Raw genomic sequence first — 24,973 nt, 5'->3', positions numbered from 1 at the left:
TGCTGCTCTACTTTAAAGGCAAAAGTTGCCCACAACATGGACAGTTTTAAAGTCTGCACCGTTTGCCGCAATCGGCATGCCCCAAGCTCAAGCAACACATGCTAGAGATGCTGCTACTTATGATACAGAAGATGTTTAAAGAACACAGCATCTCAAATGAAGCCTGAAACACAGTTGGAACAAAGCAAGCAAGACTGACTCCCCTTGCTCAAGGCTGTCAGGATGGGAAACCAATAAACATTTGGCAATAACAGAGACCTTCTTTCCCGACATAGCTCTTTCTCCTGATTTTACAGAATCATCTGGCCTTAAAAACGTCTGCTTTTCCTCTATGCTGCATTTTGCTGCCAATTCTAAGTCTGGCAAGGATGGATCTGCCAACTTCTTGGCTCTCTGTTACAAAAGAGAACCTTAGAAAGGAGAATTTGTGAGTTAGCTGATTTGTAAACACTACAGCAAGCCACCACGTAAACATGTCGCTTATGTTCCTATTATTTCTGTCAAGCAGCTTACCTGGCACCTGACGCTGAACTCCAGGATACTCCTCTCCTACTGGTACTACAGTTGCTTCGCATGTAAAAAAGCCCAGCTTCTTTTTGTAGCATTAAAAAAAAAAAAAAATCCTTAATTAAACAGTACTCACAAAGCATCTTGATAATTAGAATAGGAGAGTCACTGGGAATATTTTGAATATAAATGAGATCCACAGGTGCACTCGCAGTTGTACAGTAGGATGCAGTTCAAATGTAGCCAATTAGAGAAACAGAACAGGTAAATAAATAGCAGAAGGCTCTAGACGCATTGCTCATTTGACACTGTTACTATTACTACTGGGTAAAAAATATTTTCAAAGATTGCTTAGTAAGATGAATGCAGCAGTCGTTACCTGAACAAAAACAATTAAATGAAACAGGGTACTTGTATAAAGATGCTTTGCAGTTTTGGGCACTGCATGCCCTTTCATTCACAAGCACTTGCCAAGAAAGGAAAGTCTGGTGGTGCATGAATCACAGCACACTATCACGTGGGATCCTTCTAGGTTGTGGTGATGGAAAACAGTTATATGTGAGTACCGTTCCCGAAACCAAGGTTGGTTATGCATAGAAGTCTATGCTTTAAAGCTTCAGCAATAACATCTGCTGGAAAAACATGATTGACACAGCAGAGGGAACACCATCCGCCTCTAAGAAGTAGAGAGAGAGACAGACTGAAACATCAATCTTGTGCATAAAATATATTTATTGTTGGTACAGAGCGAGGCATATTCGTCAGTACTTGATAGGAGTGAGGAGCACAACAGAACCATTTCACGTAAACAAAGGCCATGTTACATCTTAAGTGTTGGATCATCAACATCATTCCTGCAGAAGGCCTGGAGAGAGACTTCATTAAGTTGCATAATTTGTGAAATAAGTTAAAGCACGATTTATGTCATTATACATTGTAAGTAAAACCTTAATATGAGCAACAACACAGGCTGGACAGTATGGAGCAGCAGCTGACTTGTTCAGAAAGTACCACCACGTCCCGGCACACCAAGTGTTACATACCCATGCCTTTGACAGTGAGAAGTTTTTGAGGAGATTCTACACTGAAATAGCAGCATTTGAAGGATATTTCCCCTTTCTAAGGTCAGTGAAAAGTTCTTTTCTTTTCCTTCCTTCAATCACCAATAAGTGGATTTTACTACGACTGAACAGTATCTTCGGATGTATGATTTCTGATGTAATAAGATACAGGTCTTGGCTTTTCAAATGGTCACACTGATTGAGCCGTGATGGCTGCTGCTCTTGAAATGGCTCTTCCAGTTCTTCTCTTTATTGGTCTGCCCTGTAAATGGGCTGTCATATCATTCTTGTAAATGGGCTGTCATATCATCCTTGGGAAAAAATGCTCTTCTGCTGAAATTAGAGTTGATGGTCTTGTGCTTGATTTGGACAATGCCTTTATCCTCCTCTCCCAAGCATGCTCTGCTAAGAAAATGGTCAGGGGGAGGGAAAGAGAAAGGGAGAAACACTTATTTCAGTAACCCAAAGTTATTCCAGAGACTCCCTGAAGTTTGTCTACAAGTCCTTCCTAGGATTTGCAATTTTTTAAAGAAAAATATAGAAAAAGTAACATTGTCAACATACACATCACCACAGAGACAAGTCACAGAAGCAGAACGAAGCTATTTGAGGACTCAACAAGCCACCCATTTGGAGGCCTGGAGAGTTGCAGTAATGATTCCTTTTCATCCATCCTAATGCTATCATGGCTCTAGTGCTACGGCTATTAAGGAAATTAAAATGTCTGACCTTACAATAAGATAAATCCCGTTCCCAACAATTACATTCTCGAGGAAATATATCCTGAAGTCATACTACACTAAGTATCTCCCCTACCTACCTCCTTCCTGTGTTCTGAGTCATAATCAAAATCTCGACAGTCTGAACACGTTGCACTGACCTTGCGCTTCATTAATCACCTCCTGTGCACAGTCAGGCCACCAAGAGCTAAAAGTATAGATCTGTCAAGTAGTCTAAGAGTTATTCCTCCTGCCTCACCAGAGAGCTCTTCCATCAAGGTCTTGACTCTTCAGAGAGGTCCTGGCCTCTACCATGAAAATGCAGACTTGCGAGGACAGTATGTAGGGCCCTACTAAGAACCTCCTACTGCCATGATCTAGAAATAAAGGGTCTGCAGAAACGAGCACATGTATGGATACTACTCGTCTCGATCAGTAAGGAGAACAGAAAGTGGGATTTAATAGGACACTGACAGGCTAGGCAGTAAAAGCATGCTGGAGGCCATCTACGTTCACTGGAGGACTATGATGTTGACCAAGGCAATCTATTGTTCTTGCCTAAAAAATCCATAAAATGGGGAAGACAGTAATTATGAGTCTCCTTGTAAGAAATGGTAGGAAGGGATTTGATAATTTTTAGGGCTTATGTCAGGAGCAAGCCCAAATGTAAACCTTGAAATCTTACAGGAGACCCACAGACAGCTGAATCAAGTACTTGAGCAGCAGTATCCAGCCAGACAGGGCACACTGTCTCCAGAATCCGTGGTAGAGAAGTACACGCTGACAAAATAAAAAGAGTTGGTTTTATGCTCCCTAGGTGCTATTACAGACAAAAATAAGGGAAACTTGTATTAGTTAACAAAATCTGCAATCTCAGTTTGACAGCATCCCCAACGGAGATTTCTGTAAAACTGATGAAGGCTACTTTACCTGGAAGACTTTTTGCAGTGGTATTACAGAAACTTGCTCGAAGCCATCGCTGGGCTGAATATTAACTTTACGTAAATTTAACACGGCATAAGTTACCGTAGGAAATTCCCAAAAGATCTGAAAAATTGTGTTACTTTTATTTAGTGTCCTAAGGAAAAAAATCACAGGTATTTGTTCATCACACTCATATTTCTGCCCACAAAATTTCATCTTCAGACAAATGGGAGTGTTCCACGGCTTGCTTTGGTTTTGTCTACGTTTGTTTTTTTTTTTTTTTTCTAATGTTCTTTACTGACTCTTGCCATTTAACATCACCTATGAATTTACTTCATGTATTTAAATCTTTTTCTTCTGGTTTTTTTTCATTACACCAAAGTAGGTGTGAAGGGAACCTGGTCTGACTCTTCCATAACAAACTTCCTTCGATCAAGGTAGGGTTAAATGCTGGCCATAAAAGACAATGCCTTTTTATTGCATTTCAGTTCAGTGTTTCCAGCTACACTAATTTTACATATTTTTCTATTAGATTGGAAGATGGTATCTAGTAAAAATACTGGAGGATGAAGCTAAAATAATGGTTTTGTTCTGACTAGGATGCATGATTAAGGACCACTCTATCCTACAAATTAAAATAATGGTTACAAGGCTGAAGAGGCTGAAGGATAACATTTTGTAGCCAGGCTGTCAGACACCAGCAGCTGTTGGTATCATTCTTTGAAGTACTTTCAAATCTCACCTGCCTGCAGAGACTTGCATCCCTCTGAAATTCAATGGCCTAATAGGAAACTCTTGCACAGACTTCATTAAGCTATAGTCTAGTTGTGTTTCCATATAGGAATTAGGACTCCCTGTAGCCCAGGAGAAAGAAAAAAAAAAAAAAAAAAAAAAAAAAAAAAAGGAAAAAAAAGGGTATTTTAACAGCCACCTTGTCCATATCAGTGGACAGCAGACTAGCATAAGTGATTAAAATGCCACTGGACGGTCCGTATTAGTGCAGCGACTGGCCTGGCTGGAGTTACTTCAGCAGCAGGAGCACAAATACATCCCACAGACAATCCCAGTATCTTCCCCTTAATGGCTCCATTAAGTAAGTTTTTCTCTCCGTTACTATTATAATAAAATGCAAACATCAATAATAGAGTTTAATTTATCTCACTAGCTTCTCATGACTTTGGGAAAAGATGTAAAGTGAAGATACAACAGTGTGTCAAACTCCTCTGAATTAACAGCTCTCTGGGCTTTTTTAACAAGGGGAGAAAAGGACAGATAGAGACATGAGATTACAGACAGGATGAGAAATAAGGAGCATACAGAAGAGAGGGTGAGATAATTATAAGCAAGATAGGAAAGAAAGAGGAGTCAATAAATTCAATTTATGAAAAGCACAGAGTGTGCTCAGCCTGAGCACAAGTGCCCAGACTCACCGCCAGGAAATCGGATTAGTTAACTTATTTGGTTTTCAATATCTTGGTCTATTCCCTCTAGCAAATTTTCTTCTTTGTTTGTTTCTTGTAGCCAGTGTCAGTTAACTTTTTCATTTCTGAATCTGCTATTTATCCCACTATTCTGTCTCCCAACCAAGCACACATAGTAGGTAATTTTGAAGTATTTTATAACGGCATTTAGCAATTATTTCAAAGTAACTGTTGTCTGGACTTCTGGGCAATCAGCGAGTAAAAATAATTACAATTACAGCTGCAACACATGGAGGATGAGCTATAGAGGACTGATGTTCATCATGAAAAACAATTTTTTTCTGCTTGCAAGTATTTCCATCATAAAAGGCTTCTCTTTCTCTGTTATCATAAGAGAGAAACCTCTGAATTCTCATCTTGAGGCATGTGTGAAAGGGAATAAGAAACATTTAGGAAACACTTTTAACTACTTGACAGGCTTGGTTGAAGATCTTCAACAAAAAAGGTGTTTAAAAGGGTGTTTAAACTTTATGCTCATATTTATGCAATTTCCTTTTCCTGCACCTTCTGAACATGAATTAATTCATCCTCATCATAGTCTTCTGAATAAATTCCTATCAGATACAAACTTTAGTTATAGCTTAAACATGTATAAGTAATTTATCTAAAATTTTTAGTTACTTTAAAAAGTAATACAAGATTATAAAAACAGTAAATTAGTGTTCCGGATGATGCAAGCCACAGTGAAAATCTAGTCCACTACATCACAACCTAGTATTACTCACTGGCCTTTTTTCTAAAACGTCTCTAACCCACTCATGGCCCAGTACCTTCAGCATGGATTTTGGAACACAAAAATCACACCGAAGGAAAACTTAGAAAAAATAATTATAGACACTAATTATTGTTTGTTATAATAGGAATTAATGAAAAAAAATTGCAATTCAATTTAAAGAAAAAAAAATCCAGTTCAAAAGATCATGGGGAACTGTACAACTTAGGAAAGAAGAGGATGAGCAAAATTTCCTAGCTGGAGCCACAGCCCAAGGAAGGCACCTGGACAAAGCTGGTTGCACTTCTCACGCTCGGGTGTCTGAGCATTTCTCAACCATCTTCCCAAAATTAATAAAGTGTCAGTAGCTTTATGAAAGAAAGCCTCAGGCTAGGACATCAGGAAAAAAATTTCATGAGCAGGGAGATCTGGCCGGCTGTAGAGTTTTTAAGGAAATGAAGGAGCTCAGGCGCTCGGTGCATTAACAAGTGGGCAGGAGGACATATCGACAGAGGAGGCATCAAAGGAGGTGATTCTGAAAGGGACAGGGCGATCTCACTGACTTTTATTTCTCATCACATGGGTCCTCTTTAAAGTTTTCACTGCTGATGACAATGTTTAATATCATAGAGTTTAATATCATGTTTAATATCATAGAGCTGCCCGGACAGCCAAATTGTCCTCACCCTGCAGCGCTCAGAGAACAGCCACGCTACAGCTGTTAGCTGCAGTTGTCTTCCAGCACTGCCAATCCAGTCTGCCTGTGCAAAAAAGAGCACGCTAGCTGTATAAATAAAGAATTAACAATAACAGCACCGCACAAAGGTTGAGGAACACCTTTAGCTGCCACGCAACCATTGCCTCCTACCACGTCTTACACGGCACTAGACCATGAGCAGTGTTAACTCCAGCAAGATCTTCAGTAATACCAGAGCAGGACTGCACCAGTGTAACAGCAAAAAGGTCACTGAGAATGATCACAGTCAAAGTCTTTTCTATACTACTGTTCTATACAGGCAGAATTAACTTGAGTGAAAATAATTATCGTTATCAAATACTAGACGTGCTTGTCAGGTCTCTGCTAACACATTAGAGCATGCGTTTTCACATGTTCAAATACTAACTCATAGATTTTAGCAAAAATAAAGATCAACAGACTTATTTAAGCACTTTTTACATATACTACATACGTGGTCTACAAACACATTTCCAACTGGCTTCTTTAAGAACACAACTGGGGTCAATATATGCATCTCTGTATTTGAAAGACGTTAGCTGATGAAAAAGAATAATATTTAGAAATTTTAGCTTCTTCTAACTGAAAGCTGTACATATTACTGTCATTTTCCCTTATGCTGCACTAATAAAGCATAAAGGTTTTAATCTACAGTAACAACCCATACCCTAGAAAACTGGACGAGAGGAGGACAAGACCAGGTAAAGGGCAGCATTAGACTCTCCAAGTATCTAACATAAAAGAAATCAAGACTTCCAACTGGTGAGCAATCTAGTTTGAGACATCCATTCATTTATCATATTTATGACAAATAGTACCACGTAGTTTAATCCCCTTGTTTTACTGCTAAAACTGCAGATACCAGGAAACATCTGCTGACAGTGACAGCTACTACACTAAACAACAGATCCCCAAGGGAAGAGATGGAAACCCTGGCATTTAAATAAATTGCAAGTGGACTCCACAGAGCCTGTGAGAACATACATATTGGGAACTGTACTGCTTTAGCATGTAAGAAGGACTAATTGGATAATCCGATAATCTTCCTCTCTTCTTCATTCCATTGTTATTTTGGTAGCAATATTTCTAACTCACCTGTTTGGCATGATTAACACAACGCAGGTACTGGCTAGCCAGGGCAGAGCAGCTGAGGGTCTCCTGAGCATGTTGCCGATAACACTGTAGAATTTTATCCTGCAGATCAGCGCAGATTGGATGAGACTCATATCGCCTAGGGAAAGAGAAAAGAACTTTTTGGTTTCCTTTTCAAAAAGATTTCAGGAAAGATGCAAAACTTTTTTTAAATTATTTTTTTTAAAGAAGTAAACTAAATAATAGAAGTGAAGGAAAACATTTTAAAGTTATAAAGAAAGGCTGTTTCTAGACCTAGTTGGGTTATAAAGTGGTAACATCAGATGCAAACATCAACATGAGCTGCAGAAGTTTGGCTATTAGGACCACAAGTGTCCTCCTGATCCAGTACTCAGGTTCCAGCTGGCAGAGAAAATTTAACATCCAACTTCATGTGAGCACACATCTTCAACTGAAGATCCCAGCAATGACGAAGCACAGCTGACCTCACCTACATTAGAAAACCAGTCACAGAACCACAGGAAAGCTTCATCGCTGTATAGCCCTATGACTATATAGTCTTGCTACTCATTAAATATTGCTCCTGCATAAAAGTGAAATCACCCATTGGGCTGACCTCGAGAATATAAAAACCCTGCTACCATCAGCAAATTACACAACCTACTTTTGCTGATCTGATGATAGCCTCTATTTTTGGCGCATCCTCCTTCCCATCACCTCAATTCTAATCCCGATGCCAGATGTGCAAGTTATTTAGGATTTTTTTCTATTTTCTTTACTGTATGGATTCATTACTCTTGCCATCTTTTTGGCTGATGCAATACACTTTTTGCCTTCAACGGAAGCCAAAGGAAGGGAAGCTTCTTTAGTCTGTCCTGTAAAATCCAAACTCTTTTGGACAAAAATCTTGGCATTTGCATTAATTTATAAAATGTTATCCACACTGACAGTGTGACAGAAGTAGAATAGGAATACAATACTTAACTATTTCAAAAGTAGGAGGGTTGGCAAAATGTTTCAGAGATGAAATGTCCGTTGAAATTTTAAGCTAACTGGACATTTACTTTACAAATATTTTTTAAGGTACTCATTTCCATAAGAAACCATCAAATCACAGTTAAACTCCTTTCACACCAAAGATAAAATATTTCAACGGTAGGAAAAAACCACATGAAAATTTAGAAAACCATTTACAGTTCATACGCCTTGAAAACAACCATTTGCTTTATGTGTGTGAACTGTATACTTATCACATCTTCCCATTCACCCTACCAGGAAAGCCTGACAGCAACTGCTCTAACATCCATTCCAGCCCACGTTATTTTTAGTTCAATAAGGTTGTAAAAAACCTGAGACTTGTCAGCCGCAGTATCCGCAGATGAATATTCTGTTCCTTCTTATTTTGCTCATTGGCCAAGGCAGATCTCTGTTTTACTACAGTCAGAAAGTGAAACGCAAAGCACAATGCCGTTCCTGAGGGGAATTGACTTCTTGGCAATCACTCAAGATGTAATACCAAAACCCCGAATGTTAAGTCACCTTGATTTTACAGTATGTACCTATATAAAACATCCCTCTTACTCTTTTCATTCATTACCATGCATCTGTGAAATGCCTAAAACAGAATTTAAATGCAGTCCCAGGTGCTTACACACTTTATGATCTGAAAGTTCAAACTTCTGTAGACTCTTACGGATGAGGATTTTCCCTTAATCCCCCCTCTGCTGATATCAGCAAGCACTTCAAAAGCGTGTCAGGCATCAAAATGTATGACCATAAACTGCTGCACACCGACTGATTATGGCAAGGTCTGTGTTGGGATGGAGTACAAGAGGAAGCACCACGTACGCTCTTTGTAGACCTAAGACTCACAGCGGCGATGATTTAGGTCCAACTAAACCAGAGCTCATTTTAAATGCCTGAAACCCTGGTCTGGATTGATAAACCAATACAATAGACCACGAGTTAACAAAAAATACACTCAGTAAACCTAGCTGTGCCTTTATTCACAAGTGATTTTAAAGTGACTGCTTATATAAAGGTGAAAAGTGAAGGAAATGGGCTGCTGTACACTTGCTACATAAGTTCTGTAAATGTATTTACAGCCATTTCAACAGGGGTACTCTAACCCACATCCAGGAGCTTTTCTGATTGCTTTTTTCCCTGAGCCATGCCAGTAGTGACCGTTCAAAGTCCACGTATTATCCCTTATTTGAATGCTTCAATGGACTCTTTACATTGCCAACTGTATCAGAGCCCTGTAAGACACATTGTCTCCTCTCCCCCAGTTACTTGTTTTCATACTATGACTTTTTCACTGGTGATTTTTCAAAATGTCCTCTCAGCCCATTGCCTGTCCTTCCAGGCACTGCAGACCTGATGCAGGTCAATAGTAACAGGGCCACTTCCTTCAAGTCAACAAAGTCCATTTTCTTGGATTAATCTGTTGAAGGAAAGCACTGTCTCCGAATTGATCTGCTGTGCTTGTTACGCTGCCCTAATGCACCATTTGCACTTTTGGGAAAACACTAAATGAGATTACTGTCTAACATTAGATGGCCATAAACCACATGCTGCAGGATCTCCCCTTCAGGAAAGAAGGATGCATCGTGCATTATGGTAACCCCACCAAAGGGTTTGCGATTGATTTCTGTTTGTGTGGTGATGGAGGACAGGACTCTCAGATGGATGGCCAGAAACAGCCAACAGCAAGGAAATTCCTCAAAAGGGAAATGAATTACGTCCCTCACAGAGAACTTCTCTAAAGTTCCTATCAATATGGGTCATTTTACAGAAGCATTTAAGGGTCTATAAGGCTTGACTGAAGACAAAGCTTGTAGGAAAAGGTAAAGAGTGCAAAACCAGTAATTACGTGGAATCTGTATTGAAAACGTGGAGATTTTAAACACCTGACTGGATAAAGCAACCTGGTCTGGTCCCAGAGCTGACCCTGCTTCGAGCAGGAGGTCCTTTCCCTGAACGATCCCATGTCCTGTGAGAGAGATCTGTATTTTGGGACATGTGGCAGGGAAAGCGTCCTACCATCTTATTTATTTGTTTATTTAATCACTTAGGAATTTCACAACTAAACTGAAGGAAAACCACACACCGTAGTAGTGAGCCAGGACTGCCAGGGAACGCTGACAGATCTCCACCTCCATTCAGTGCAACTCAATAACTGCTTTACAGAATCAACACACATGAAATCTAAAATGCCTTTCTTCGCAAAAGTCAATATGAACAGCAGTCTGATCTGCACCGTGCGCCACATGGCACGCTAGTAACGATGTGTTTTTATTAAGTTTACAATTACTTGATCTGCTTTCGCTTTCCCAGCTGCTCCTCAAGCACCTCACCTGCTAGCAGAGTATTTCGATGTGCTGGAATAAACCTCTGAGGGAGACGCGCACCCACCTTTTCCATCAAGCTGACGCACCGCGATCTCATAAAGGTAATAGGATGAAGACACAAAAGAAAATGAGAGACAGTTTTAAAAAGGAATCTTCTATGCTAAAGCATGAAGAGAAAATTTAATGAAGGTAACTTTGTACTCATCTAGCCTCTCTCAAAGAGCATATCTTCCTGTACTCCTGGGGGTGTCGAGAAAGGAACCCCTTCGTGGCATTCAAACAAAATGTCTACTAAAGAGGAAATTTGAAATCACCACAGTAAGCTTTACAAGTTTTGTGATAAAACTGACATTCTGACTGAAGGAATCTGAATTGCTGATGAGTCTCCAACTGTGCAGGTATCTGGCATAATCCCACCAGATCAGGACTTCAGGCAATTGTCATAAAATATGGGGAAAAAAATAGCAACAGAAAACCAGCACGCATTACAAAAAATAGTGCCATTAGATGGCCAGAAGTATCCAGGGCTTAATTTTATTCCTCATTAAAATGCTGACACCTATCAAAAGTATCTGTTTTTATTTGTGTAACCCTTGGCATCCAAGGCTACCTCCGTACTACTAAATAAAACAGACTAGAGATGATCCTCTGGGTCCGAGGCCAAGCACCACGATACAGCACAACCTGCATCTCTTAAGTGTAAAATCTTGCCTTCCCCTCCAAACAAGCAGCTCAGCACATCCAAATCCAAACTGCAAACTAGGGATGGTCTCCAGCACGTGCTGTCCCCCCAGCCATGCCCCGTGTTGTCCAGGGAAGTCTTAGCTCCAAAACAAAACCTATAAACAAATGTGCTACCAATTAGACCCAACAGACCAGCACAGCAGGGCGCTGGAGACGTGTCCTGACCTGTTTTATTTACTCCTACTGATGCAGGAGAGGAGCCACGCTGTGACCAGACCCCAACTGGGCTAGGTAGCATGCAAAGAAAAAAAAAAAAGAAAAAAAAAAAAGGAGGATGTTTCTTTTCTCAACATGCTTATAATGCACATAAAGATAAGAAACAACAACTTGATGGTGAAACAAAAGGAAACTGAGGCAATCTGGACTCTTGCGATAGGCAGCTCGCTAAGTATACCAACAGCCTAATTGTTTTAAAGTGTTTTATGAGCAACTGATGGAATTTTTAGAGGGATTTATGGGAAGTTAATCAATTAACGTTGTCTACGTCTAGCAGAAATTCCTTCCAAGAAACACGACACTTGTTTGAAAACTGGATGAGTGAGGGATGGAAGGTGGCATCGTGAGTGGTTCAGAAAGTATATAGGGAATTGGCAATAGCAGGGAAGCAGAAACGGGACATATAGGGCTTCAAAAGCGAAGATGTGCGACTTGTGCATCTGGAAGACGTTGGACTTGGGCGTCCAACTGAAGGGGAAGCCAGTGGCAGGATGAAAGGAGATGATGTGAACACGGGGTAGGACATGATCAGCAGCACTGCTGTCAATAGACATCATCAGGGTAAGATTTCACTTCTCATGGCCAGGGGGCAAGCAAAAATAATACAAAAAATGTTGCAGTAACTGGGAGCCGGAATTGTGATGGATTTAGCTGAGCAGATGGACAAGAAAGGCCATGTTTGAGATATTTTGCATAGAGTCATCAAGAGCAAAATGTAAGCCTAGCTGAGAAGACCTAGAGAGAAAGAGCAGCAAGACGGTAGTATTTTCCATCACGACACAAAAAGGTGGTGGTGAGGGGGTTATTCTTTTTCTAAGATTACTTCATCCAAAAAGAGCCACTTCCAACAGCATCTCTGCTGAGTGAATTTGCAGGACTTGTTTATAGTATAGAAAATAGTTGCAAAACAGATAACAGGCGAAAAAAGACAAAAGGGCATATGGTAATGAAGGTCCTTACTGCTGCACCATTATTTTTAGTTTTAAATTAATTTACTCTTTATATTAAATTAGTTTTAAAAATTGTCTTCGCACATTAAGTAGGTGATGACTTGAAAGTGCATTATGAAACATGTAAAGCACAAACCAAATGCTTATGTTCTTCTAAAAATCATTTGGAAGTAAAACCACAGATCTGATTTCTGAATATCTACAACTGAAGTTATGAAGCAGTCCATAATCAAACTGTGCCCACACAGAGCCCTCAAAATTACCGTGTGGGAAGTGCTGCCAGCAAAAGATCAAGTACTGCCGAGTTGATTCTTGCTTTTATTTACACTTGACTACATAGTGTGACTTTTCTAAAAAGTGTAAAAGAAAGAATTTGCCTAACGAATCTGATGAAATGGTGGAAGAGAATCTCAGCTGATTCTGCTCTACAACTGAGAATGCTAAATGTGTGTAGTAATACTAAATAAGTGACTTATGCAGAAGTCAGATGCAACTTACTCCACCTGCTGATGTATGTATCTTTTGTGCTACTAGTTGGTGATCAAGTCCGGTGTTAATACTGCCCATGTTATTCTTAGATTCTTTCACCTAAAATCCCAGCACTGACAAAAACATAGGCAAATGTTTGTCATCCCCTCTCATTTATTTCATCTCTCACCAGACTTCTTAAAAGCAAATAAAAACCTATTTCAAACATTCTGACCTTTGAAATTTAGGGACAGAGATGAGAAAAGGAGGAAAGATACACTCCAGCATATTCACACACGCACACTGCTTGAAGACAGACGTTTAATTATGCCTAGAGAGTACTAAGTCAAGTTCAGTACGTTGACAAAAACCTGGTTTAACAATGAAGACTGGCAGATAGTACTATTAACCTTTATAGATGCTGTTTGTTTTTTGTTTTTTGGGTTTTTTTTTAACCTAGTGAATGTTTCCCACCTGATAAAACACCTGGTAGGTTGGTAGGATACCGGTTCAGCTTTTAGCATAGCAAAGTGGAAACCATTCCTTGTAGCACAACACGTTATTTTATAGGCATACAGGGAGGAAAGAGCATCTCTAAGATTAACAGAGAGAATTTACGATCTCAAATCTGGCAAAGCACATAAATACGAGCAGAACTTCAAGAAGTGAGTAATTCTGCATTTGCATGTGCCAAGTTATGCACATTCTTAAACCCCTTGTTGGGCTGGGACTTACAACAGGAAGAAATCAGGATGAGGATCAGAAAAGATTTCCCAGTTGTAAATCCTAATTAGATCGATGAACTAGTTGCCAAGGTAAGTCTTCAGACTCTTAGGACATTACATTAGGACTAGATCTCTTCAGCCTAGAGAAAGACAATTGCAAGTGAACATGAGATGGATCTGTGAAATTATCAATGGCATACGAAAGAGAGGCAGCCAGTGAGGTTTTCTAGCAGTAGATCTACAACAAAAAAATAATTCAAGCCTTTTCCAAACAGCACATAATGAAAAGCTGGTAATTGGTGCTAGAGGATACTGGGGTTAGCATAAGCACATTTGGGTTCAAAAGATAATTATCCAGTAACATAAGAGAAGTCCGTCAAGAGATTATAAGCAAAAATACAATGTTTGGCTCAGGAAAGACCCAATCCACTACTTGTTTGAAGGTAAAATGGTATCACTGTGTAATTCCCCTATTTTTACAGTGTTCCTTAAATACTCACTCCTAGCCACTGCCCAACAAGCTCGGGGGACCTCTGATCTGACCCGCTGTGACTGCTTATACTCCAAATAGCTTGACAAGCAAGTCGTCAAATGAAAGAAAACAAGACTCCCATCCTGCCTGACAGACAAAATTAGATTGAATACTTTTATTTAAATTGATATGAATTGACTTCTATTATCCCAAACCACTATTTGTTTATAAAATTCCCCTCCCTGAAAAAAAGAACAAAACCCCCCTTAAAATACAAAGTACACCAACATATTATTATACAAATGTACCTTACACACAGCTGGTCCTTGCAGCTGCAAAGGGAACCACATGTTGGAATTAGCCAAATTTAGGATGCACATTTTTTTTAGGCACAGTTTTTATTGAATACCAGGATACTAAAATAAACAATCACATGGATGACAATGATACAAATTTTACCCTTCTACCAGGGGCATGCATGCCTTTACAGTGTCGAAAAGATAGCATAGTAACTACAATCTTTACTCAGAAGAAACTCTGGAAGGAGGGAGCAGTTTTATCTACATGGAGTGTATTGTATCCATGTAGTGTACCTATATGCTATATATACCATAAAAAGGACTTCTTGTTCTTGCACTGATCAAAACCGGTTCCTATCTTTGGCGAGGTAAGAGAGGAAGAGCGATCATGTCGGACATACATAAGTCCGTCCAACCGTTCCACAGAACAAAACCCAAACCAACCCCACCACAAGAGTCAAAGCTGCTCAGTCGGAATGGAGCAAACCCCTCCACTTTCATGCATACGTGATCAGCATATCAACGCTTGCATTTCAAGCCTCATAATGTAAATTCAGATCACAAATTATTTTTAGAGTTTGCATGTGGCATCACTTGAGCTCTGTCTCATTACTCCGCCCCAAAAATTATTTAATGAAGACTGGCAAGATTCCACTCGCTCAGCTGTTTATGAGCAGACAAGTCAAAGATCAGCAGAGCAAACAACACCAGGTGGTGCCATTCTGACTATTAGGACTTTTGGGGGGCTTTTTGGCACTACGGAGGTTTAGGCTGCAGCAAGGGAATCGCCGTTGTCTTCAGATCTAGCTAGAGCTCATGGGAAGGTAGATCTAAGTCTTTGGGAACTTTAATTGATGCTTTGGCTGACATTTCCCATAGAAGTGCCTGATGCCAGTGGTTTGGAACCATTGCTGTTCCAGGACTACTTGGGTGTATTAACTAGCATTACATACTGTGTAAAAATACAATATAATATTTTTCATTTTTAAAGGAAAAATTAATTTTGCAACAGTTTGAAACCTTCTTCTGTATGAAGGTGGCAAAAAAATATTTATCCACTTCAATGGATATTTTATCCATTTTAATTTTATTCCAGTCCATACATTAAATTTTCCACAGTAATGTTATATCACTGTGTAAAGCGCACACACACACAGAAAGAATATAGAGAGACCTAAACAAAGACCAAAAGCCCAAATGAGCAGCATAAACCAAATACACAACAGCATACCATGTTATAGATTTATTACTGCCACTTATTTCCCAAGAGCTATACAACACACTTCAGGCTTTGTAAACACATGAGTAACATGATCATCCCAAAATCACGGTAATAAAATCTTCACAGCACCTTACACTACTACACGACAAAAACAGCTTCCCCTTGATATAGGTGCTATATAATGTGTTCTAATAAGGAGACACATTTCTCATCTATAGCAAAGGTCAACTACCGCACTCAATGCGAAGCACCACAAGACACTAACTCGTGGCACATTATTATCCAAATATTACTCTCTAGAGCAATATATGTTTAACTATTTCCTTCAACCATAAAAGGCCCCAAAGCCTGTTACTGATCACAAAAATAAGAGATATTATGAGTAGAAGTAGCATACAGAGAAAGCAATCAACAGTTAAACACTTCAAGCATCCCTGCTCCCGTGGGTGGTGATTACTTGAGGGAACTGAAGGTTGCAATCTTAAGAGATAGTAGAATAAATGCCAATTTTTCATTTGGGCATGAAGTTATTTAACAAAAAAGGCTTGGATTCACTCTGATAAGCTACAAAGGCTACGTGCACTTCCCCAGGTCTTGCACTGGGCTGTAGCAAGCCACCCTTTTCATAAAATATAATCGGCCGGGCTGCAACAACAATAATGTGTTAGCCAAGACACACAAAGAGTAATAATCGCTCTGTGAACATGGTGATAATAGGTGGGTACTGGACCTTGCTATAATGTATCTTAGTTTTAATGTACTTGTACAATGTGTTATAGATATATTAAAACATAATGCCCTCAATATCCCTTTTAGCATCCTAGTAAGGAAAATGCACCTCTCACCATGAACAAATCACGAACTGGACTTGGAGAGATGAGTTGTAAAGCACAACATTCAAGTTTTTTTGATTATTGTCATTATTTGAAAATTATTTTTTACTTCATAGTTTTCTCACTGCCTACTGGTGGATGTTTCCCTGAGACTGTTATAAGACACGATGGTACCTGGAAAGCAGTTTAACACCAGAAGGTAGAGGGTATTGCAGGCAAACATCATTGCCAACTCACAAAGATCTTGCAAAGGTCTCTCCTTACCCATTTGCTGCGTGCTGGCAGCATTAATTAGACACTGGGTTATTTAACGGAACTTCAGTCTGATCCAAGAAAATCATTCTGATGCCTTGTGTTTTATAACCTGATCACATATGATTTTTAAGTTGCTATTTTTTTTGCCAAGGTCTTCGGGTAGTTTGGTAGTGGAATGCTTTTAAGTTCAAGTATCTCAAGTTTGACAAACTTTAGATCAACCACTAAAATTTTTTCCAGTTAGGTCATACCCCTTGATTTCAGCTGGTTCTCACTAAAGTTTTACTGCTAATTCCTGCTAACTGAATAATTCAACTTGCTCCTGCTGCGGCACATCTCGTTACAAAGGATGGTACTAGGCTAAGAGAAAGAAAATAATTCTTCTTGCCATCTACAGATGAAAACTGGTGATCTCTGCCACCATGCTGGGATTTTTGGTTTTGTTTTTAAGGGGTCTAAATATAACACAGTCTGAAATAACCCCTACAGGAGAACGGTAACAATTTAGGGCAAAATACCTCAGTGACAGAAATGGTAACAGAAACAGCATTTTTTCCTGAAGACCTTTCCTTCTCCTCCTCCTCCTCCTAGTATCACTTCTGCAAGAAGGTAAAATTTAAATGACCTCTTTTCAATTCATGGCACAAACAAAAACCGTCTCCTTTGGGGGTACTGCCTATATAAAATGACAGGATTTTATCACGCTCATCCCACTTTGTGGGAAAGGTGAGTCCACTTGAGAGGTAACGTGGTAGCGAGTGCAAGCACCCTACCAAAGGTACAGAGAGCTGAGAGAGACAATAATGAACATAATTATAGTTAGTTATTGTTTGGTCTACTTGCAGCCTTATTTTATAATGCTACTGCCAGCAGAGCTATTTTATGTGATGTCTTTTTCATGCAGCAACCTTTTCATAAATCAAAGCAAAAGCAATACTAGGCAGTTTCTCCTGCAGCCTGTTTGACAATAAAAGTTAACACTGAACCCTGGCTGTTATCAATCTTCATAAATGTGTCCATGATATAGCAAGCCTGTTCCATATTACATCAAGTCTGTTACTAATGCATGCATAGGAGCAACCCAGTGGCTTAATGGATCTCCTAAATGGCTTGAAACTGGGATCTGTGTTAAGTGACAAGGAAAGTTTTAAAGAAATAACTGCTTTTCTCATTTCTTTCAATATACGGTAAAATGATTACACTTTACAGTGCGTCTAGCTTGAGAAATGTATCTTGTACTACAATAGGAATTTTTGCACACAAAACAGAGAACCCAGGAAAATGCGTATCATGTTCAAGAAACTATAGTAAGAAGTGCAAATTATCAGTGTTTCAGTAGTTCCTTTTAGAGGAGATCTATGTGACTAAGGATTTTTATAGTCAAGCACTGAACTCAAAATCTGACAGAATTAACAAACTTATTTCAGTAGTACACACATCCTCTTAAGGAGCAGAAGGGGGAATGCCTGATCTGTATCAATTTGGATATTATCTGAAGACAATTAGCTTACAATGCATATCCAGAACAAGAGGGTGATAGTGGAGTTTGACCTTCATACATGTGTACTGCAGGGATCCAGAAAGCAGCACTGACTTTATCTGCCTAAACACGAGGTTTACCAGGTACTGAGGAACTTGAAGACAACTTCTGCCCCATGCAGCGTCATGCTGTGCAACCAGAGAGGAGTAACAAGTCTCCAGGTTTAAAATAAAGAGAACCTAGGACAGAGCCATTACACAGAATAGCTTTATCCTTAATAAATGCTCTTGAAAAGCCACCAATACCTCTTTTGTAGACTGTCCAGAAGAATATCTGCAATTTCTCTACCTAAAGGAGCCAAAATATTTAGCAGAGAAGAGCTGGTGAACTGGATTCATTTGACACTGGATTTATCTATAAAGAACTTGTTTTTAAAATCTACATTGGCCACATTGACTGCATCTTTTTATTGAGAGGGTTATAACAATTTTTTGGCCAAAGTACCGTGTCTAGTCAAGGCAAAGGGAAAAGAATATATGTGATGGAAGAAAGGGGACTGCATTTCATCAGCCCATGCAAGAGCAAGATTCCACTAACAGTAAAGCAGTGTAGACAGAGAGGTAGTCTATTACACACGGATCTATAAAGCCTGTCTCGCAAAACCTTTCGATCCTGATCTTCTTTTGCTTCCAGTAATGCATACGGCACAGTGCAGCATTTGCTATGGAATATTATCCGTCTTAACACACCCTTGACAGGGGAGTCCATCTTTATAAAGTTTATAGCCATAGACATGGCACTCGAGTGGTCTGTGTAAAGATACACATATTAGTTTTATCTACTTTGTTCAGTTCCTTTCCCCAGGCTTAAATGTGTGCTTTAAATGTTCCGGGACTATACTTTGATTTTATATTGCAGGCAGATAAATGGAAAGGCAGAGGACTGTGAGAGAGAGTGCATCCTTATTTTTTTTTAAACATTGACAAGTTTTCCAATTTCAGTTATAGATCCTCTATAGAGGCACGTAACACTTGAATTGACAAAACCCACTAACACTTAACTGCTCCATAAACAGTAATGGGGAAAAATTTCTCCTAGTGAACAGTTTTGTGTCTTCTTATGTTCTTTTAGGATTAGAAAGTGGTGTGCTTTTCATGCATCTAAGTGTGCAGCATGGAACATAAATATCAGGTCACATGTATACAAGCCAAAATGTTTTAAAATGTCAAAGCAAATAAAAAATATTTAGGAAATCCCCTCTTCAAAAACAGCAAGAAAAGAGTTTTGATCTGCTTAAGAATGAAGCTTATGCTCAAGAAAATCTGAAAATGCATTATTGGTCATTGTCAAAGCCCTTAAAAAATTGGTTAGGACATTTCATGACCAATATATGCATTTTCTCCTATACTTGTCAGGACTCATGCTTTAAAAACGCAGTGATAACCACTGAAAGAATAAAAAAGCACTTTAGAAAATAATTTAGCATTTTGCATTGAGGAGTACTGCGAATAACAGGGCAAAATCTAAAAGAACATACAGGCAAAACGTCAGGAAAAAAAATCCTGTAAAGGACATGCATTAAATAACAGCATAGTATTTGAAGGGAAATAAATAAAACTTGACTTTTCTGCTAGGGAGATAGACTATCTTGCTGGACCCGAGTACTTCTAACATGGCCAACCCTTAGCTCCATGGCTAACATGGCACAGTAACACCCTATTCAATGTCTAAAGGCAATGGGTTCATTTCCTACAAGCCATTAGATGTAGAGCCCTGGTACAATTAGGATTTTGCAGTCTACGGATCAGAGCTTTGGTCTCCTACAAGAAGGCAGGTGTAATACTCTGTGCACAGTGTGCGTACAGTCACGCTAGTCGGTCTGTGAGGAGCGGCAGAGCTACCTTCTGATCATGTAACTGTTATACAGTTGTGTTTAGAGATGCCCGTTAGGGCAGCTTGCTGGAAATTTCAAGCTAAAAAGAGAAAGAAATTTTTTTCCAGACTTGTATCTTCTGGGAAATAATTTCAAAATGGTCATATTCATAAAAGACAACTACTGTCTAAAATTCAGTTATCTAAATGTCAAATTTTCTCTGATCAAAGGAGAATAATTGATAAACTATGTAAGTTTGAAGGTAGAAAGAACCAGCAATGCTTATGAGAGCAGGATTTGTGCCACTCCCCTGCTCAAAGCTCTACGAAAATGTACATTCTGATGCCCCACTCAACTCCCGGAGAATGGAGCTGCTTAAGAAACCAAATCATATTTAAAAAAAATAATTATCTTATGCTGGAAGTGCTACTGACAGGACCAACAAAGAAAGCAAAAATATCACTGCTTGATTTGAGTTAAGATGGAAAACAAGTTTGGGGACCATTATAATTTCTTACCTGTAAAAGAGACCCAAACCAACTATATACTCTATTAGGAAGAACAGCCTATAAAGTTTGTGTAAAAAATGGCAGTCATTAACCACTTAATTCTAGACTCGGATTCAGCACATATTACCCCATTGACCTCAGTCAAGTCCCGTAACCTTAAGGGATAACTTTACGAACTCATGTTACATCTGTACAGGTCCTTTCACTATTTTTATTACAGAAGCACGTAGATGGACTAATTAAAGCTAAATTTACATTAGGCAGGCAATTTGTTAGGTGTTCTAATACATAAAAAAGCATAAATCCTAGGCAAACTTATAAAGGCTTCTCTGTGATCCCACATCCATGTAGCATACATGTTGCCAACTGCCTGCTGCACAATTTTGCTCTATTCAACAAAAAATTAAGAGTTAATCAATTGCAACCTGGCACAATTTCACTCAGTTGTTTGAGCCTGCTAGCAGCACAGAACGACAGAAAAAAAATGCACGTCCTCCTTTATCAAAACAGAGGAGCGACACTCACGGCATGATAATCCTTTGCCACCTCCCAGGTACCACCCTCCCAGATGCCAACAACTGCAGCAGCCCCTTCTCCAGATGTTGCCAGCTCCAGCTCTGCACTCTGCGCTGCCAATGGGCTGAGACCCAAACATGTGAGGACCAGCATAAAATAAATGCGATCTGGTTCTGGTACCAGCAGCATTTCTGCTGTTTGGATGTTTTGGGGATGAGGACTTCATTTAAAAAATGTAAATGAAACAGCAACAGGTTGCTGGGTGAGTGTTAGAAGATAGGGAGCTGCTTGTCGAACACTCCAGGCCTGATGGATACATTTTGCTGAAACCCTGACTGCTAACCAAAGTCCAAATCTGATTGAGATTCATCTTAATTTAGACTGTCCTAAGCAAACAGGAAGATAAAAGGCAATACTGGAGGAAAAACTGCAATTAAAAGTGCAGCTCTGCTCAGAGAAGGAGATGTTAGAGCATACCTGTTCTCTGCATGCCTCTTACCTATTTCCCATAGTAGAAAAAATAAATTAAATATTTTTTTATACTGTTTAGACTTTTTATACCATTTTACCTTTTAGCTACAGAGTAAGGTAGGGCCAATATACCTGCCAATGCCACAATTTTCAAGTCCAGTAATAATTTTTGCTACCAGCAATTGAAAAGTTTTACTTTTGAACTACTCTCGTGAACTAAGAGGCACCAAGACAGCTTAACTACTTTGTAAGACATCTGAATACTATTTTTACAAACCTTATTTTCTGAGTATGACAGCACTTTGCAACAAAGCATATGATTTGATATTATTCCCTAATGATTTGATATTATTTCCCCAAATGTTTAATGTATACGTTGGCTTTACAACTGTGATTTCACTTAGATGGAGTCTAACCAGAATGACTGTGGTTTATTTTTTTCCCTGATTTAGCCAAACACTACTGGAAGGGAGGAAAAAAAAAAAAGGGAAGAACTGGTTAATTACAAGTAGCAGCAAATGAGCTGTAATGGAGGTGTTATGAATGTAAATCAGTGACGCCTGATGCAGCAACAGCAGCATCTGTGCATGCAGCTTGCAAAGTAATGAGATTGTGCTGATGTACTGGCATCCTGCTTTGATCACTTCATCTTGTTCAAGAGCTCTGATGGGAAAACTAAGGTCGGTGGCACTGACCTCCCTTCCTGCAGCTTGCACATGCACAAATATTAGCGACTGATCAAGGATTGCTTTCTTTCCACCCCATGATTTCGGAACGGATGGTTACATAGTTGGGGGCCTTCACTAAACAGATAGCACAAGCTCCTGCAACATGAAGTGTCATGTTCTAACATGTAGAGGTAATTGGCAATTCATTCTTCACCCTGTAACCAGAAACAGGTGTATGCTTCTTAAAAAAAATCATACCATCAACTCTGCAAAACATGCTCCCTTCGAGAAAGAGAGGTTTGCTGCTGGGTGCTCTGAAGTGGGGGCTGCGAGATTTGTAAGCTTTGATCGTACAGATGGCTTGGACTCAAAAAAAATATCCTTAGAAAAGGTATTTGTAAATCTCAGCAATAGAAGATTACAAAATACAGAACAAATTAATAATAAAAAGAAGAGACTGCGGGTTTTAACCTTCCTTGGTTTAATACTGTAATTGGGAAATCATTTACTCGTGTTTATACAAAATCCCAACAAAGGATGCTTAATGTATTAAAACAAGAGGCTTTAGTCCTTGAAAGGGAGCACGGAGCCAGATGTACCGCTGCAGAGCGTTACATGCCAACTACACCGTGAAGAGTCAGTCCTCATTGGTGGCGAGTGGCTCACGAAACTGCAGCCAGCAGCAAGAACTGTCCTTAATGAGTGCATCCATCAATTTTCAGGGGACTTGGTTGATTACCACCACACAAACCTAGGGAACATGCCAATTTAACTGCTGGACACTGATGCATGAAGGAAGAGTTTCCTCACTTGCTTTCATAAGGAAGTCTATAAAATTACTTAATGTGTCTGTGTAAGCAAATATAGAAAACCTGTGGTGTGCTGGAACACGAGCACGTGCTTTCCCCTTCAAACACATCAACCAGACTCACCTGAAGAGGAAAGGGACATTCAGATAAGGAGGCAAGTTTGCCCACATGGTTATTCTCCTGTAACTACCCTACCTTCCAGAAAATCTTTTGTTATCTCAAGTACTAATTCATATCAAAGAAAAAAACGCCTAGTCATGACTTTGTGCTTTACTAAAATTAATTTTAAGATTGCTTTCTCCATTCCAGACCGTAAAGTATCTAACTGTGTGAAAAATTGGGGATAGCCCGAGGGGAGCTTTAATGAATGTGCCCATGATTTCTAGAAAGGAAACAAAAGGGAAAAAAGGATTATGGCAAACATGGAAAGAATTGGCTCGGCCCTCTTAATTAACATGCTATCTATATTTTGAATAATGGATTTCAGAAGTTAATATAACTCTCACAAACCACATTCAGTGCTTCCAACCTACCTCCTGACCAAATAAGCACATTTAAAGTTCACATTACAGCTCAAATATATCAATGAAAACACACATCCCCATGCAAACAGTCATGATTCCGGGCTTAACAGAAAAACACACAGATATTATGCCAGAATCCCCTGCTCCCACTTCGTTCAGGATGAATCTGCATCTAGCTAAAAAGTACACAATTAATATTTCATCCAGCTCTGTTGAGTACTCTCATTCCTAATGGACTGTATTGATCAAAGGAAGAAAGTTAAATATCTATGTTGCTGTAGAGAAAACTAAAGTTGTCATTTATGAAGTGATCATCATTTCATAGGTAAATGTACTGAATAAAGGGTTTATAGAATTTTGATATTCTAAAGCTGTTGAAAGGATATCCTCTTATATATGCTTCCAGGTTGCAGAACAACTGAGTCAGGGGTAACTACTGACCGCCAAAGTCCCTTCATCAAGCCAAGCTGCTGAAGCAATAGGCAACCCTATCCGAAAGGCAGAAATATGTAAGTCTTGCTTCCTCATTCCGATTCAAAGGCATGCATAAGGCATGCATGGTGTAAAGGGCTTCGCCAACCAAGGGAACACTGTGTCAAAGCAAAATCACACGTACAAAGTATTAGTAGAAAGTCAAACACGTTGCTTGAATGAGCTCTGCCACGGCAGCCCTCAGGTTAAGTCTATCAGGACCAAATACTGGCTGAAAGGAGTGAGCAAAGAAAACAGATTCTGTTTTATTCCTTTTGCATTTAAAAGGAACAGGATTTTGGATGTACAAGATAAATAACAGAGATCAAGAAGATTTGTAGTCTCTGTAAATTTCTCTTCCTACCTGAATCAGCTTTACGCATTCTGAATCCAGACTGGTTTAAACCTAAGAGGGGTAACAGTATCACATCCACTCTGCAAAACACCATTTACACTTCGGTCTTTAAGTGTAACGCTGTTAGATATCAGACAACGGCACTGCTTAAATCAACGGAAGCAACTCTCACTGCTATGCCACCCTCTGCACGGTGTCAGCACAACGGTGTGTGCAGCTACACGGCAAAGTAGCCTTGGGGAACAAAAAGGGGATGGAGTGCAAGAGTAGAAAGAAAGGGAAATATGACTATTTGAATACCTCTGCCGCTAAGAAAAGCAGCATGGTTTAAGCTGAGTTGATGGTATTTAACACTGCGCACTCCTTCTAGCATAACTTACAATCACATCAGTCTTATGCTCATTTGTGGGTTGTCGTGGGTAACTTAGGACCATCATCCCCAGCCATAATGCATGAAAAAAGAATTCAAGAATACTACCAGCAATAGCATCATCAGGGCAAACAATAGTGAAACGATTGTTTCATGACAAA

The 24,973-nt window shown here is 39.4% G+C and overlaps 1 protein-coding gene across 2 annotated transcripts in view; it reads right to left on the bottom strand.

Moving 5' to 3' along the window:
* Positions 1 to 1,219: 1,219 nt before the first annotated feature.
* The window catches only part of CHCHD3 (coiled-coil-helix-coiled-coil-helix domain containing 3), a 155,012-nt gene continuing 131,258 nt past the window's right edge, over positions 1,220 to 24,973 (bottom strand). The window contains exons 7-8 of one of the 2 annotated variants that reach the window (XM_049813741.1): positions 7,236 to 7,371; positions 1,220 to 1,973 (exon numbers count right to left, since the gene is read on the bottom strand). In XM_049813741.1, the coding sequence (XP_049669698.1) occupies positions 1,947 to 1,973; positions 7,236 to 7,371 (163 nt within the window). In that variant the 3' untranslated portion in view covers positions 1,220 to 1,946. The remainder of the gene's footprint in view (positions 1,974 to 7,235; positions 7,372 to 24,973) is intronic. The other variant, XM_049813742.1, reaches the window with a different exon arrangement.

This window comes from Accipiter gentilis, chromosome 11 (genome assembly GCF_929443795.1).
Source record: "Accipiter gentilis chromosome 11, bAccGen1.1, whole genome shotgun sequence".
Taxonomy (NCBI): Eukaryota; Metazoa; Chordata; class Aves; order Accipitriformes; family Accipitridae; genus Astur; species Astur gentilis.
This window is presented reverse-complemented; position numbering and strand designations above follow the sequence as displayed.